The sequence below is a fragment of the Cynara cardunculus genome (genome assembly GCF_001531365.2).
Source record: "Cynara cardunculus var. scolymus isolate 2C chromosome LG 11, CcrdV1, whole genome shotgun sequence".
NCBI lineage: Eukaryota > Viridiplantae > Streptophyta > Magnoliopsida > Asterales > Asteraceae > Cynara > Cynara cardunculus.
In genome coordinates, this window is record NC_037538.1 from 13,205,296 (window position 1) to 13,223,717 (window position 18,422).

At 34.8% G+C, this 18,422-nt stretch overlaps 2 protein-coding genes across 8 annotated transcripts in view; both read right to left on the reverse strand.

Annotated features, from left to right (window-relative positions):
- LOC112521970 (dihydrolipoyllysine-residue acetyltransferase component 5 of pyruvate dehydrogenase complex, chloroplastic-like) overlaps window positions 1-6,722 on the reverse strand; it is an 11,999-nt gene extending 5,277 nt beyond the window's left edge. Inside the window, exons 1-4 of the mRNA XM_025130993.1 lie at window positions 6,343-6,722; window positions 1,487-2,377; window positions 798-989; window positions 611-698 (exon numbers count right to left, since the gene is read on the reverse strand). Coding sequence (XP_024986761.1) covers window positions 611-698; window positions 798-989; window positions 1,487-2,347 — 1,141 coding nt within the window. The 5' untranslated portion in view covers window positions 2,348-2,377; window positions 6,343-6,722. The remainder of the gene's footprint in view (window positions 1-610; window positions 699-797; window positions 990-1,486; window positions 2,378-6,342) is intronic.
- A 1,846-nt stretch (window positions 6,723-8,568) lies between these two features.
- LOC112521058 (serine/threonine-protein kinase AFC3) lies at window positions 8,569-15,016 on the reverse strand. Of its 7 annotated transcripts, none has more exons than XR_003070080.1 (13): window positions 14,728-15,016; window positions 14,537-14,645; window positions 13,127-13,153; window positions 12,888-13,041; window positions 12,758-12,806; window positions 12,354-12,468; window positions 12,099-12,190; window positions 11,870-12,017; window positions 10,817-10,881; window positions 10,620-10,717; window positions 10,034-10,136; window positions 9,096-9,302; window positions 8,569-9,006 (listed from the first exon to the last, which is right to left on the reverse strand). XR_003070080.1 is itself a non-coding variant. In XM_025129691.1 (13 exons), exons 1-12 carry the CDS (start codon window positions 14,842-14,844, stop codon window positions 9,156-9,158), a joined length of 1,224 nt encoding a protein of 407 aa, XP_024985459.1. In that variant the 5' UTR covers window positions 14,845-15,016; the 3' UTR covers window positions 8,569-9,006; window positions 9,153-9,155. The 7 variants fall into 7 exon arrangements, 6 of the variants coding, with proteins under 6 accessions (XP_024985459.1, XP_024985456.1, XP_024985457.1 ...); XM_025129691.1 differs by having other exon boundaries at window positions 9,153-9,302; XM_025129688.1 differs by having other exon boundaries at window positions 8,569-9,074; window positions 9,153-9,302.
- Between the last annotated feature and the right edge of the window lie 3,406 nt (window positions 15,017-18,422).

An 18,422-nucleotide genomic window follows, 5' to 3' on the forward strand; every position in this document is an offset into this window, starting at 1 on the left:
GTTTAAGAGTTTTTAAGAGTTTAAGAGTTTTAAGAGTTTTTAAGAGTTTTAGCCAAATGCTTTATAATATAGTATAGATATGTGACTTGAGAGAGTGTTTGGGGCAGGTGGAACTGGATGATATTAAACAGCCATTTTTCATCCTGCACCAAATCCTTCAGTCTCTCTTCTGCATCTACCAAACATCCCATTAAACTTCTTGATGGCATCATTATTAAACAAACCATCTACTATCTCATTCTATTAGTACTGAAATCACCATCAGTTTTTTTCTGTTTCTGCCACTACCTGACACTACAATTAACAGGAATTGTGTTGCTCTTTTTACTGATTTAGTTGCTAGTTGTTGTGTTATCCTATTTCGCTCTAATGCAAAATAATTTCTAGCAAAGAAAAGCTTGGAGGGGGATGCCACAAGACCATATACCTTCGGCCTCAAACATCGATTAGAAAAAATATGAACTATTTTAGATTGTATATAAACAAAATGTTACTAGATAAGAACTACCAGTCAAAAGTGAACTCTAGTTGTGGGACAGAGAGAGCACCATATAGATTTTAGATAGACGTAGGCTTCAAATGATTATTGGGAAGTAGACAAAAAGAATACCTGTGCTGTATTCCTGAGGTTGTAGCTGCTTCGCCCGGGCCTTGTCCACCAACTCTTTCCACTTTCTCGACAATGAATAAATATCAACCTTAAACAAACAATAGAATATAAAAGTATATAAACATGCCCCAGATAAAGGTATCCATCAAATAAGCTAAGACTGCCCTAACAAATTATAAAAGTTCACCTTATCAGCATTCTGCAGCACAGGAGTAATCAACCCACCATCTATGGCCACTGCAACTGCAATGTTTATACTACTGTTGTATGTAAAGCTCTTTCCATCTCTACAACTTGAATTCACAACAGGGTGTTTAGCCAATGCAAGCGCCGTGGCCTTGGCTAACAGTGCTGTCATAGTCACTCCCTTCGGCTTAATCTACAAATTAACACAGGTAGATGATTATAGTAAAACATATACAATGATAGAAGCATGAAAAACAAATGCTAACAGAAAAGCTTCACTTCATACTAAGTTTTTACATGACCTGTAGATCATCGTGAGAAAAATATATGGTTGGAATGAGTGAACCTAAAACCCTGTTTCAACCCCGCACAATCCTAGTGGTCCAGAGCTCCTTCGCTTTGTGAAGGTTGAAGCCGATCATTTGTATGGGCTTTCATTTGCTATTAGCAAACAGGTCATTTTCATGATCCAACAACCTTCTGGGCAAAAGGAGCAACCGGCTTGCTTGTAGAATTCTACATTTCTACACTCTTTTCTTTTGAATAAAAACATACATTCAGCAAGTAATAAACGTCAAGATATCATTTTCAACTAGTTCATGTAAACTCCAAAACATACAGATTCATTCAAACAACATGGAAATGAACAGCCAATCACATTTGGACAATAACAGTTGATCAAAAGTTTACCTTTTTATAGAGAGCATCAAGGGCATCAGTGGTAATTGTATACCCCACTCTGAATGTAGGCACTCCAAGACTCTCAACCATGTTCCTACTGACAGCACCCTGCATTGTAGTAAATGGAACAACAGAACCCAACTCAATCCCTGGAGCCACAAACAGTTGCTTAGTTGGCTCAGCCACTGCAGCAGCAGCAGCAGCAACAGCCCCAGAAACAACTGCAGCCTCTACATCTTTGGCAACAATCCTTCCCATCGGTCCACTACCAACCACACCACTCAAATCAACATTCAATTCCTTAGCAAGCTTTTTCGCATAGGGAGATGCCACAATCCTCTTCCCTCCACCAGAAGCCGGGTGTGTTGAAACCACTGCCGTCACCATAGCCGGCTTCACTACAGTTGCAACAGGGAYGGAATCWGGTATTTTTGTTTCTACTGGAGGAGGCGATGAGGGAGCAGCAGATGAGGATGAGGAAGAAGATTGTTCTTTCGCCTTGGATGTAGCTTGAGCAATTTCATCTTCGGTTTCGGCAAGGAGGGCAATAGCAGAGCCGACGGCAGCAACTCCACCTTCTTCAACCATGATGGCAGCCAAGTAGCCGTCGTAAAATGTCTCAACATCCATGTCAGCTTTATCAGATTCTACAACGACAACTGACTCGCCTTTAGAGAGCTTGTCACCTTCGGACTTCACCCAAGAGACGATCTTTCCTTCAGTCATGGTAGAACTCAATGCCGGCATGAAGATCTCTCGGATCTTGGCTTGAATTTGAGGTTTTCGGGAGGTAGGTTGAGTGAGTGAAGGCATAGATTGACGGCGGAGGCAGGGAGAAGTCGGAATGAAGGAGTTGAGGAGTTGAGCCATCGTTGATTGTTTTGATCGATTTCTTAAAGACTGTAGACACGGGCAAATCCAGGATTTTTGTTAGTGGTGGCACAAAAATTAATTATTAAATAATATAAAATTTGATTATGAAATAAAAATAAAAATTCCTTATAAGATAATTACAGGGGATCAGTTTTTGTCCATTTTATATCGATTTTCAAGCTCGTTGCATCGTGCTTTTTGTGAAATGACATAGGCAAGGAAGTTTGCGACATTTCGTCACCAAATACGATAGAGAACTCTAAGAAATCAGTTCCAAACAGAAAGCTTATATTCGGCTAGATTCACAGAAAAGCTTATATTCAAACAAAATAAGCAATAAAGTATTTAACACGACTTAACATCAGCATTCAGCAGCAAACCAAATGAATAAGCAATAGATTCGGCAGCAAATCATATTGGATAAATACAGCAGTAAATCAGATTAAATAACTACATCAGCAGAAATTTTGAACAACTACAATAACAAATCAGATTAATAACTGCAACTACAGCAGCAAATCAGATTAAATAACTAAAACTACAGCAGCAAAACAGAAAGGTTCAACACAATGAAATGCTTAATTCGGGCTCAAATAATGAAACTATTAAACATATATGAGCACTTATAAGAGTTAGGCGATGTTTGGTTTGCAAAATGTGTTTTGAAGGAATGGAATTTGTCAAAGAAAATGGAATGCAACCTGTCAAATGAAAATGAATTGGAATTTGTCTGTTTGGTTTATAAGATATTGGAATGGAATAATGAAAAATGACAAAAATACTCTTTTTTTGAATTCTTTTTAATTTTTTTCAAAGTATAAATATTAATAAAATTAACATTTAATATGAAAAAAAAATGTAAATTACCATTTATTAGATCCATATATAAGCATAAAACGTGTAAAAAATTTATATAATCATAAACAAAACTGTTCATAATGTTGCCACATCAAATACATACATAAATATTTTAACCAAACCATTCTTACACATGGCAAGAGGTTGCGAAACCATAATCCACGCAATAAGTACCAAAAAGTATTGTTCATACACATTTATAAACTGATTATTGGTCTAACATAAACCAAAGATATTGTTTTCAAAGCAAACCGGTCATTGGTCCAACATAAACTATACCTAAAAATAAGTACCAAAGATGGGTACTCCAAGAAATACTTACCACCAACCATAAAAACAAACGGTCATTTGCTATTTTATGTTACTTATGTGTCAATTATAAAACATTAATAATTACATATACCTTGAACCATTTCCATCTTCCATTGGTATAGTCCTCAAAAACAAGTTCAGGTTTCTTAAGCAAATGTGGATGTAATCTTATGACGCGATGCAAACTCTCCTAAAAAATCTACTAATGGTTGCCCCTAAATGATGAAAACGACATGTGACACCCGATTCTTGACATTATGAGCAATAATGTGAAAGAAAATGACAATTTGTTCATCAATACCCATATTACTACTTGCTTGTAATCCTCCTAATGTTTAAAGCGTATGATGAGGAACCAGATCAATCCTCGATCGATAATACGAGCGGCGTAAAGAGTGAATGAACTTAGATTGAATCGCAATCACCCAAGGTTCTAATATTGAAATCTCGATCAATATTAGTTGTTTTCAATCGAAAGAAAACTTGGTTCACACAAAGTGTAATTGTTATTTTTCTCCAAGATGATTAAGAAACAAGACTATGGTCCTATTTAAAGACTCCCAGCTATCAGATAAGGATAGTTTTCTTAGACCTACTTAAACTAGGAAACCTTAAAAAACTCTGAATAAAAATAAAAGAACTCCTAACAATAATCAAAACCATAAATAAGAATCCATCACCCAACTATGCTTCGTTGACCCATGAGAAGAAAGTACCCTTGCTGTCCGATTTTAACCCGAAATGTCACTCATTAGAGAGATGGATTCGTATGATGCAGCATCAAACTTATCAATAAAATTCGTCGGTCAGGGACGGGTAGTCCTAAGTTGTGAAGTTTCAACATCATGTTCATTCCCTCCGTCTTGAAAAGAATTTGTCCTCAAATTTCCATCATCCGAATAGGGAGACAAACCTTTCTTTGTGAAGCTAAGCCAAACAAGATCTCCTGGTTGCAATTCCGATTGGCGCCTATTTCTGTTTGCTCTTTCTTTGTATTTGGAATTCATCTTTTCAATCTGCTTTCTCACTTGTCCACAAGTCTTGAAAAATGTCTCTTGCCTGGCTTTAGCATCGAAGTTTAGGATGTCCTTGCAAGGGATAGTGATCAAAGCAATAGGAACAAACAGGTTAACTCTGTATACTACCTCAAAAGGGGAAGTCTCCGTTGTCGAAGAAGGTGCCTGTTATAAGTAAATTCAGCATGTGCCAACTTTACATCCTAATCCTTGGTAGTTTGGCTTACCAATCCTCGGAGAAGTGTACCCAATGTCTGGTTTGTTACTTGCAGACTGTGGGTGATGTGAGGTACTAAATAGCAATTTCATCCCAACGAACTTCCATAGAGTTCAGCAAAAATGACATAGAAATTTGGTATCCCTATCAGACAGTACTTTTGGGAATTCCATGAAGTTGAACGATCTCTTGGTGTCCCTATAAGAATTCTGAACTTCCGAATTCTTATGCAGTTTCAATATTGAACTTGTTCTTAATGTGGAACTCGTTCTTTTTACTTCAGCTTAATGGGAGTTTGAGGTAGTGTTCTTGGAAATGTCATGGGGGTCTCACATTGACAAAATTGTTTGTACATACAACAAGGTTACAAATAGTGTATGGTACTAGCACATCAAGCAAAAGAAAGATGGCTGCAAGAAATCAATGGTCACAATGTAAGATGATAATGTCAGATACTCTCCCAAACTCCCACTCAAGGAATTACAAAGAAAACAGAAAACCCCCCAAACTAACCAACCTTCTCTACATAACACCCTCCAACCACTTGACCTAGTTCAATTACATAACTACCCTTATTCCTTTACTTATTAGTTATTCTATCTTCCCTTAGTTTTGTATACAAGAAACTGTCATATGATTGTTCAAGAATATGTCATATATCTTAAAATTAAATTGGCCAAATTTCCATAGAAATCTTGGTCAATTATTTGGAATCTAATAGTACATATAATATGTTTATATATTAAGAAATCATTTAGAGGTTGATGCATCACACAGATGACAGAATCTTTATATCATGGAACTCACAACGTGGTATATTATTTTCATACTCATATCATGTTCATAATATATAGAATGAATGTTGAACACATGCTTTTAACAAATTGCCTAACGAGTATGACAATCTCAAGCAATTATACAAGACTCAAAAGGAGCAGTGGACTGTGAATGATTGATCTCACTCTGTGTTGAGATTGAGGATGAATCTAGTAAAAAGGGAAAACAAGTTGCTCCAAATCTGATTACCAAGACAAAATTCAAGAATTGGCACAAGGTTGGTACTTCTAAGATCACTCAAAAGAATGATAACAACAAAGATAAAGGGCAAGTCCGTTAAACCTGTTATGAAATGCTTCTTTTGTAAGAAGGCTGATCATTTTAAGAAAGATTGTGAGGGGTTTAAGGCTACCTCAATGAGAAAGGTAATTTATTTTCAAAAAGGGTTTTAATAATGAGTCAAATTCTTTTTAGCATAAAAATTCTTGGTGGTTTGATATCGGGTCACCCATTCATGTTATCAATTCCTTGCGGGGATTATCAAGCCTAACAATCCCAAACAAGTTTCAGACTAGGGTGTTCACTAATAATGGTCAAAACATTGTTATATTATATTCCTCTAGTAGAATTTTGAGACGTTTAAGCAACCGGGGAGAATTTCAGACGAAGGTGACCAAATTGGAAGGCAACGTGTAAGCAAGAAAGAATCAAAGAATGCAAAATATTTTCTACCTTTTTTTTCATCTATAATGAAAGACATTTCCATTTCTTTTTATCATCTAAGCAGTAAGCAAGAAACTGAGAAAGAATACCTGATTTAGGAGGCAGGAGTAGATCGATTATGGGCTTACAGTTCAGGAGCAGTCGAGCAAATTGATCGATTTAGGGGAGCAGTCAGCAGATCGATCGTGGGTGTTAGCAGATTGATTTAGAAATTACGGTTGCAAATCGATTGTATTTAGGGCAGCAAATTGAGAGCGAATGAGTTCCAAATGAAAAGGAAAATGCCGGCCTCAATTTGACAGGGTAAATATTGGATGGCTTCAATTAAGAAGTTATATGGATTCCTTGAAGAATCAGAGAATTTGATCAACAAATGCAGAAGAAGTGAGGAAGAAGGAGAGTCTTGATGTGTGAAGTGGCTCCTCGAGTGTATCGAAAGAGGGCGGAGGTCTCAACCACCTTACCGTTAGAGTGGTGATAGAATGTATGCTCTAGTATTTCACGGCCGTATTTGTTTCTTGTGTATGGCTGTTCGGATTTGGTATTGGTAATAAATATTTTTGAGTGTTTGATTAAACAATTTATATCGGTGTCAAACCGGTAATTAAGAGTTTTTTGAAGAAGTTAAACCGTTCTAACTTATAATAAGTTGATAAGTACTTCTGTAAAAAAAACATAAGTCTTTTCAAATACGTAATCTCAAACACCCCAAATTTTATAAAAGTCTTAAAACAACATTTAAAACATAAAATACAATCCATTAAAGCTAAAAGTCTTAAAACACATCATTTTAAACCATAATATATGGTTGATTAAAGCATACAATTTCAAAATCTCTTAATAACAAGTCAAGAAGCCAGATGCACCTCCTCATTTCTCCCACAAAACCCAATTTTCATTTCAGGTTAAACCGGAGAAAATGAAAATTATTTTTCATTTTTATAAACTTGCCCGAATCTAACACACCCTAAGGGTTTATATCACAATTTACCATCATTTGATATAACTCTAATATGGTTATTTCAATAGTCACAACCACTCGTCGTCATCGGCATCACATTACTGGCAGTCACAGTCAACCTCCATTACTATAACCTCATCCACCACCTCCACAACCACCGTCGGCCATTTCCACCATAACCACCACCCTATCACCGTCTACCATTACCACCGTCAACCACAACTTTTACCTTCAACACGCCAACCACAAACAACCTCATCCACCACTGCCAGTCACCAGAACCACCACTGTCAACCGTCTTCATGTTTTTTATAGTCACCAACGTATACCAACCATCACCACCATTGTTGCTACAGTAACCTCCCTCGCAACTCTTGTCTACCATCTTTACATCCTCAACAATCACCGTTATCCACCACCATCAACTGCCACTATCACCACCATTGCCCACCATCACTTCAACCTATACCAAATCAGTCAAACTACCTCATCTACCACTACCGACCATCACCACCATAGTCCACCACAGTCACCGACGTCCACAATCACCACTGCATCTATTACCACAACCATTGTCATTGCAATAGCCTCCACCAAGCCTCGGCCAATTCATAAGGATCTTCCAAACCGAATAAAAAAACAATTTCTTTATACGAACCAAATTTTTTCAAACTACCATCAATTATATAAAAAATTTCATTCAAATTTGATGCAATTACATATTTATGTATATGAAAATTGTATAAAATTGTTTATAAATAAAACTGTTTACCTGGATATTGTCGGCCTTTTACTGAGATGATTTTTTTAATTTCGTCATTTATTTTGGAACGCTTATTAATTTTGTAAGATTATGCGTTCTTTGTTGCCGTCAATGGCGTCTTGCAAACGATTTCGAGGTAATACGAAAACTGAATAACCTAAAACCATTTAACCTGAACCTCATTCGGTTCGGATGGGCAATTCAACGTTGGACTTCGTTTTTCTATACCCTTAGGCGCGTCCCCAATCATGTGATATCCTAGATCCACCACGATCCTCCAAATTCTAACGAAAACTCTCACACTCAACATATTCTTTTGAAACTCAAGGTTTTTTGGATGAACATTGGATCGAATCTGTTTGATAGCTTAACTAGTGACGGGTAATGGCCGGAGAAGGTGATGGCGGTGCTCGGTTGTGCTTTTCACCGGTGACTGGCCAAAGATCGAGAATGATCGATTGGCGATCTGGATTTCTATTCAAAATTTTAATAAAACCACAACAAAACTTGTAACTAGGTTTATTTACATGACTAGAAAAATTATTTGTTCAATTTATAACTATTATATGACTAGAAAAAAGAAACAGTATGTAAGGGGTAATCTGGTCATTATAACATCTCACACAAAGATCCAGTCCGTACCAAGCACAAGACAGACAATTGGTTGTGTTATGTCCTACCTACACACCAAACGCTACCAAAAACCTAAACGCAACTGCCCAAATTGATGATCAACCAACCTTACCAGTGCCGAATATAAGTTCAAAAAGCTGCAAAAATTATTGTGCATCAATCAACACATGAACAAATGCCTTCCTTACGACGATCACCAATTCACCATTGTAAACCCCAAAAGAGATGACGATCATCACACTAAAAACTGATTATCTGAATCGGTCAAAAAAACCACCACCAGAATCAGCCCAATGGTTGTATTCGAATACCAACCTAAACTTCACCATCTCTCCTCTCTTCGGGTGCTTGTCCACCAAATCAAGAATGTTCTCATCAGCACTTGGTACCATGGACCTGCAACCACCAACTAATTCTAGCATTCTCATTTCGAAAGAAAAAACCAAGGATGAATCGGGTCCGTTCTGTCACAGAATGGGGGGTACATGTTAGGTGCAGTCGAATGAAAGTGTTGGTCTAATGAATTTGTTTCCTACCCTTACATCTTATGCAGGGATGTTCCTGAAAAATGGATGATCAAGAGCTTGTCGGGCAGTGATACGCTCCGCAGGATCAAACTCCAATAACCCATAAAGCAGATCAACAATGGATGATCTTGAACATCCAACTGGAACATACTGTGATATCATATTCTGCATCATCAGAAGACGGAAAGTTAATCTGTATGGCCACATACATTGAGGTGTAACCCATTCCCAACATCTCCAGATCTTATGTCCCCTCTCCGTGGCATCATTATTTTATGTAATTCATCTTTCAACAAAGTGATGATGTGGCTTCACATGATTAGTGGCCGGGGAGGGGATATGAGATTTGGCTACAGCAGATTTTTATTCATCAGCAACTTCGAGGAACTTCTCCAGATAGACATAAATGACATCCATCATCGTTGATCACCCTCGATTTAAATTATATACATTGCAAATATGTAGTAGATAAGATCTAAATCAGAACAAAAACCATGAACTACATAAATGACAACCATGGATCTTTAGTTTTGACCCAGGAAGCTACAGAACATGAATCATATTTATTCCTTTGAAATATTTGGATTTTTTTTAAGTATATAATATTTTATATACGGGAAATGCAACAATAAACTTTGCATGACTGCCACTTATTTTAAAAAAGAAAAAGAAAATTCTTTATTTTGTTCCCCTACTGGAGTGATCAAGAATAACCTTCTGCATTTTGTACTTTGTCAGTCTGTTGGAATGATAATTGATGGTTATTCTTTATTGTGTTTTGTTAAAAGAATGCAACAATATACAATTTTTCCGCTTCCCTGGCTTGTTTTGTACTGTTATATATTTTAAAACATCACAAGTGTTTTTGAAATGGTTTAACATAGAAAGAAGAAAACCTTCAATCGATCTAGCTTCCTCACTGCTCTAATACTCTCCCTGGAGACTGCACCTTCAGGCCAGTTTAATCTTGATCGTCTGAAGTACTTTTCCGCACCCCGGCTGTGTTAATCAGTGGAAAGGAAAAAGTAATGATTTTTTTCTATCATCATGCATATACACTGAATGAACAAAAACAAAACAAGCAATAGCATCTCACGACCGTTTCAATGGTTTTTGTTTTTTCACTTGTGTATTAAAGAAAATTAAGACGGGGTTAAGAACAGTTCATGAAAGGGTTCAAATCAATTTTGCAATTTGTAATCAGTTCATAGAAATATGAATGTCGGTTACAAATTGCAAAATTGATTTGAACCCTTTCATGATTTACAAATTGCAAATTGGTATCATGAAGAAAAAGAAGCAAGATGATTCAACTTTGATGAGCTTGAGATATCAAACCCAATAGAACATATTTATTGTTTTTTAACTTACTTTTCCTACTAAATGCCTATCTACTTTGGTGTCCAACAAAAATTACAATAGTGTTTTGCATTACATAAAGTGTAAACAGAAAAGCTTAAGTTTCAACAAACTAGGTCTTACTTGGCTCTTCTGACCATATGCTCTGGCAAGGGTCCCAATACCCTCTCCATCATCGCTAAGTGTTCTAAGTTCTCATGAGTCTGGAACAAGGCTTCACCCTGAAAGATCACATCATCTTCAATAAGTACATGAAATGATATGTCATCACTTCATTGCATTGCACGTGACTTGAAACGGAGGAAGAAAAGAAGACGAACCGAGCATAATTCAACAAGTATACAACCAACACTCCACATATCACAAGGGTAACTCCATCCAAGGCCTGCGATAATAATAAAAATCCACTAATTAAAAGATTGAGAGGGAAAGTGAACAATGTCTTATACAAGAAGACCTCAATATATTCTAAATATTCTACAAGGGTTTAGAGATTAAGATTATAAAGATCAATATAATGACATGCCATCATATGGCATTTACAAGAGAGACCACTATAAGAAGCCAAGTGGCAATTTGTAAGGAGGTCACACGAAAAGATTATAAAGGAAACACTGAATGGTGCATGATGCAGAATAAATGCTCATTGCAGTTAATACACAGGACCAAAAGTGAATTCTTTATCTGGGAAATACTATCAAAAGGAACAAATGAAAGAAACCCTTAAACAATTTAGTCAGCAAATATTCCATTACAACGCTACCAAAGTGGATATCCATCACAAAGGTCACTTATTATGAGATCCTTTCAGTAAATGAAAAGAACGACGGTAAAATTGGGATTATAAGTATGTCATATTCCAGAATAGATGAAGGAAAAAAGATAAAGAGTTATATCTCTATCTGCCACAGGCATATCTAGAAATTTGTGTGCAGAACTGATTTATCTCATTTTATCTTGTATTTAAACGAACGACAAATTCTACACCTTAGGACATGTTTTTTTTTCTGGACTCATAATTTCATTTGGTCTCATTTTCAGTGAATTTAAGCATCAAAACTAGCTGGATTTCTTCTCAGACGACCCAATAAACCACACCCAAAGAAGTGAAACTTTTACCACCACCCATTCAATCAGATATCCAGGCAACAACCAAGTATGAGATTTGAAATCTAGACATCTAGATATCTTCCCACTGGTGATAGTGATGTCATCTGAAACTTACTGAAGGATGGTCACACTCCTTACACTTCCTAAAACATTTTCAATTCACCCAACCACGTTGCAGGGTTCCACTTTTTGTTGAGACAACTTGCCACCTCATGTGCATATAAACAAAATCACATCTCTGCTGGCCAACAATAACTAGTTACCTAGAATAACTTCAGGTGCTCGGTAGTGTCTTGTAGAAACAATGGAGCTATGATTTTGATTATCATAAGCAGTACTGCCAAAATCAATCAGCTTAATTTCACTTGACTTTGGCAAGCACCTGAAATGCGTTTCACCCTGTGAAGCCCTCTGCAACATTTCAAAAAATTACTTAAGAAATTGAACCGACTCACCAACAACAAAATGGCCCAACCTCAAAAGGTCATCTACCTTGTAGCCAGGAAGCTTTAAATATTCAGGAGATACAAGAAGTATATTTTCCGGCTTCAGGTCAGTATGGATTAAGCATAAACTATGCATATCTGCCAAGTATGATACATAACGAAAATGTTACCCAAAAAGAATGTAATAATCCTTTGTTACACCCATTGATGACAAAAAAGACGATATATTTTATTGTCTAGCTGGTTGGAATAGAAAAATAAGGGATAAGAGATACAGTAAGACCAAGAATAATCTACACACATGCTACAGATTCCAAAAGCTGACGTCCAATTTCCCGAACAAGATCCACGGGGAATGGGCAGTATTTATTTCTCTTTAGATAATCAAATAAACTTGGTCCAAGCTTCTCAAACACCTGATCACCAGTGAAATGCATTCAAAGGAGGTTTCATGTTCAGTGACTATGAATGAAGTTCATATGGAGAGAACAATCTTAACTAGCAATCAGCCTCTGTAAATTTATATTCTAACAAGAATCACATATACACGAAGCACCTTATCAACAAACAGTGAATGATGAAATAGAGGAAACAAAAAAGTTCAATACGGGATAAGCAGACCATGTAGGGAACTACGTAAAATTGCATATGAACAAAGGTTAGTTGACTGAAGAAACACCAGAACCAAGTCATCAACAGACTTACTATGCATATATGATTGCGATAATCAAACCAGTTCAGGATCTGCACACAGCTGCACAAATAATTGAAAGGAGAAATTAGACCATATCATCCATGAACTATGAAACCTAACACAAAGGTGAAAGAAACATACTGTGATCTGCCTTTATCATTCTTAGCAAGTTGTTGAAGTACATCAACTTCAATCATTGCTGCATCACGATATTTTCTTATGCTTCGGATTACCTTGATTGCTACATATTCGCGGGTTTGACGATCCCAACATTCCAAAACTCGACCAAATGTGCCTACAGCACTAGCAATTTGCTGATACCCACAAAAGAAGAGTTAAAAATATAAGATTTTGCAGACAGCAGACACTTTACTGCTAACCTTCACCCATCTTGCTCAGTATTTTATCTGGATGAGATCAAAGAAAATTTAATGATCAGTTGCTGGGTTAGGTAAAGATGACAAAAGGTCAGGATAAGTCATGCCAAAATTGTATCGACAAACCAAAACAAAAATAATAATAGACCTCTTGAGAAAAGACATACAACTGCAAAAAAAGCTACTAACTTTCACGTCCTATGCGATCAAATAAACAACATAGAAAGAAAAGTTGGTGGTGATGTAAAAGGTTTATTTGTTCCAACAAAATAATTCCCTAAAATTTCCAAATAATGAAGCAGCATATCACTGCCAGTGAATCACTTGGAGGTGCAAAAGATGGCTTAGGCCCATGCTGAGATTTCCATATATTAGAGCATATGAGGTGAAGAGTTCAAGAAATTAATGGCATACAATAAGAAGAAAAGCAACCACTGGTTTGTTGAACTCTTCCCTTCACATGTTGAAGGTGCAATTTGTGCCATAATTATAGTCTTTATTTTGTTTTGATATACTCAATCTTATTATGTATTATGTATATACATATTTGTGCTCCCTTCTGTATTTATATTTACCGTATCAGCTTTTGAATACAATAATGTTTCCTCCGGGCAAAAACTTAGTTCAAAAGTTTGAATCTGAAATGACATAATTAGCAGCACAATAGCAAACAAGATCTACAAATTCAATACAACAGAACTCTATATCAATCATGCACATGAAAAGAGCCAGGTATGATGTTAAAAACATTTAAAGAACCGAAATAGTACGGTTTTTTTGTTGTTGTTATGTTGTATCAAGATTCTAAAGTACGGAAACACGAGGTTAGGCGTTTTATAATTGAATTTATTTTTCGTTTGATTTGTAATTCTTCTTTTCATAATTCAATTTATTTTCATTTTAGCTTTTTCGTAATTCACTTTTGTACCTTGAACATGTCCAGTGTTCATTTGTTTCAACTCTTTAGACTTATATGAAGCCTATCTATAGGTCTAGAGGTTATCGTGTACAGATTCTAGTACTTTTTATGTTGTAAATAACATACTTTGTGGTTCTTTACCCAAAAAGAGTATACTTTCTTGTAACCAGCGATTTGAAATCCTTCACCATGAGGCTAATAGAAAATTATGCCAGCAGAGTTGATATACATGAACCACTATATTATATCTTCCCTGATTAAACGTGAACTGATGAAAGATGCAGAACACCAAGTGGAATAGAAAGATGTTTAAACTGTGACTATCATCCAAAAAAACAAACCATCCTTGTATACAAATTATATTGTTAAGGCTTCAAGGCTTGCATGGCAGAAACGTTTGATACAAAAACATACACAAATCCAATTTTCAGCAAAGACATGAAAAATCGAGTTGATACCAACACAAACAGATTGAAGGACAAAAGAAAACTCACATCTAGGAGTTAGATTCTCCCCAAGACTGTATGTGTAATGCCCCTCACGATCATCCTCTCTTTTTGGCGGCGAGATGTGGCGACATAACACAGGCTGCCGTAGTTCAGCCTACAAAGAAAATCCCATCATGAACCAAGAAAACCTAACCCTGATGTTTCCCAACGCCATCAAGTGAATCTCAGAAACCAACCTCTTGTTGTTCTGCTGGTGATGCTGCCACATCCCATGTAAGACGTCGTCGTTTCCTGGTGTGATGCTGCTCCTTCTCTTCAGCCATTACAACTCCTGAAGAATCTATTGGAACCATTCAAACACCTAAAGACAAATCGCCCTCTGCAACCAAAAACATATGAATTTTTGCAACACAATAGTTCGAATCGAATTATAATATCAAAGACTTTCTTCCAGTAGTTGGAAAATTTTCAGATTTAGTGCTTGTAGCGAAAAACGACGAAGAAAGAACTAGGGATTTTGAAGGGATAGTCGTGCACTGCGCGCTTCGTTACACGTACTTATATAACGTAACCAGGTCGGATCCGGTTCGGGCCAGGCAGAACCGACAAATATACATCTTTTTGTTGAGACGACATCCGGGTAGGTACAAGGACCTTCATCGGGTAATCGAGGATTTTCCTCATCTGTACAATTTAATTTTTTACGTAATGTTTTTACATATTTATGTATATAAATGTCAATTTTACGTTTAAACGATATATAATATCAAAAATAATAATTACTTGGACTTTAATTGTTACATTTTTATAAGGATAATATAAAAAGACATATAATGTTCAGATACAAATATATCAATTACAATACATAATAATAAAAGTTTTACATAATCACGTTGTTACATCAACAAAAATATCTCATGAAGGATATCCCTATCCTCGGTTTATAAATTCGGAGAATCGAGTGTTCTCCGTGGGGCTTTTGCTATCCCTAATCTTTTGACCTCAAGTTACGGAAATCCCCCTCGGCTTCTTACAATTTGCATTGCTACCTTCTTCAAAAATTTAGAATAAATTATGTTTTCCATCCTTGTAGTTTGTGAAACTTGCAACTTTCATCCTTGTTTCTAAGAAATTATGGTTTTCGTCATTGTGGTTTGTTATTGCTATGGATTTCCGTCCTTCTAACTCTATTAAAAATACCCTTTAAGTGAGAGGCATTTTGAGCTTTTTATCTATTTTTGTTTTCCTTATTTTTTTATTGAATTATATATATATACTATATTGTAAAGCATTTGACAAAAAAAACTTTTAAGACCATTTTTTATGCATTAAATATTGTTTATTGATGCATATTACTTAAATTCAAAATTATAAGTAAATTATGTTTATGTACAACTTATTAAAATTTCATATTCGAATTCGTGTAATTAACCGTAGATAAACATAATCAAATATTGGATAGGTATTTGTTGGTCTTATACGAATCTACAAAAGTTTAGAGGTAACAATTTGTATAAGGGGAGAGATGAATATAAACACAACAGTTTTCACTTTTGAAAAAAAAAATTATTGATAAAGAGGATCGATACGTAATTTACAGACTGTTTGCGAAATAAGATAAAATACAAAACTTATCTAAAACAATTTAGAGAACACATAAGATACAGAAAAGCAAGAAATGAAAGACTTGTTAAAGGAAGAAACAAAAACTTCGCTAAAGAAAGAGCTTAGTTGGTGTTTTTCACTTAAAGTAAAGATAACTTCAAGAGGTTAAGAAGTTTGTGCTTGTGAATAAGTCTCTTTTTGGGTAGAAAGTTGATCTTCAATAAGTAATCTTCTTGGCTTGGTGTTTATTTGAGAAGGATGAATTTCTCGGCTATTTATACTCATTGAATTAAATGCAAGTCATGCAGTACAATGCACGTGGCAAGCTTCTAGAGGTAAGTTTGTCATTTGTCTTCAGATATACATGTTTTTGCCGTATTTGAATAGTAGTCTTTCACAAATTAGGTATGCATGTTTGGAGATAATAGATTGACTCTGTACGAGTGCTTTAATTTGAGAGATATGGGTTTATTCTCTGTGTGTAAGATGATAAGACAAAAACTAATCTTGTTCAACAAGATTTATTTGATCGCTGACACCTGAATAACACTAGGGTTTCTTTCAGTGTATGTTGAATCTTGAGTAGATTTCACACATTTGTAGATAGACTTGTTATCACTGAAACCGCATCATATCATGAACTGCTTGTTTATGTCTTCAGTTTTATCTTCGATATCACTGAAGGTTCTTGAGGTGTGAGTTTTGTCTTATTGAAAAATACTTGTCTCTGAGAGATATAATACTTGTTAAGCGATCACTGAACAAAAAATCAGTGATGATCACTGAAACTGAATAAAGATAAAGTACTATTCGTAAGATAAAAAAAGGATCATCATCAAATCACTGAGAGAGTAACAACTATATTTAAGATAATCATTGAATTCTATCAAAATACTAATATTATCTTTATAAAAAATTGTATTATTAAACCAAAAATAAGTGAATTCATTACTAAATATAAATCAAATTATAAGTAAAAAAAATCGAATTGAAGAAATTTCATAAAAAACAATAACTTTTAAATATTTAATTTGATAAATAAAATGATACATTTTTTTTTCAAAATTTTATGATACCTTCAAATTTATATTTTCTTCAAAAATAAAAACATTATCGTTTTTCCAGTGGCACATACATCGATTAAGACAAAATAAAACAAAACATTAAAATTGATATGTATATTGGAAAATTTTTCTAACCACAATTGCAGTTTAGTTTATGGTTTGGGGGTAAAACCTCTCAAACCGAACCACGAACACTTGTAGATGGAGTATGTCGGAGATGGGGACCGAACTGAGGGGAAAGGTACAGGATGAAAATGCGTTTGTATTTAGTTCAAAATCATATTGGTAGCAAATGGGGAGATCAAGATCGAGTAGGTTTGACTATCCTAATCAAACTGAATTTCATTGTACTAAATCATTTAAGAATCATGATCAACTTCTCGGTTTTTGAAACCGGGATTTCAAATCAATCTGAAGATTAGATATTGCCGACTTCTAAGCTTCGAGAAGAACATTTCTCCCATACATCAACCTGCAACCCTATTTGCATTACTAAGAAAACAATATTTAAATATTACTAGAAGAGTACTCGTGCAATGCAGCGAGACACATCTCGATTTTAATGTTCTAGTTTATTATTTGTCTCTGCCGATATTATAATACGATTTTATGTTTTTTTTAGAAAGCATTAATGATTTTATTTTTGAATAAAATACAAATTTGAAGATATAATAAAAATTTGAAAAAAAATATATTCATGTTAATATCAAATCAACTATTTAAAAGTTCTCATTTTTATGTAATTTCTTTAATTTTTTTATTATAATTTTTTTTAAGTTTAATAACGGAATAATTTATTTTTGGTTTATAATATAACTTTTTATACAAATAATAATTAAGTATTCTGTTAGAACTCAATGATTATCCTAATTATATTTTAGATTTTGTATATTTAAAATGAGATGTTTATTTGTATTTGATTATGTTTATTTACAGTTAGTTACACGAATTCATATATGAAGCTTTAATAAGTTGCACTTACGCACATTCTACTTGTAATATTGAGTTTTAAGTAATATGCATTAATAAACAGTACTTTACGCATAAAAATGGTTTTTAAGAGTTTTTGTCAAGTGCTTTATAATATAGTATTGGTTATGTGTTTTTAAGAAAACAATAATGATTTTATTTTTGAATAAAATATAAATTTGAAAAAAAATATCAATGTTAATATCAAATCAACTATTTAAAAGTTTTCATTTTTATGTAATTTCTTTAATTTATTTTTTTATTATAATTTAATTTAAGTTTAATAATGAAAT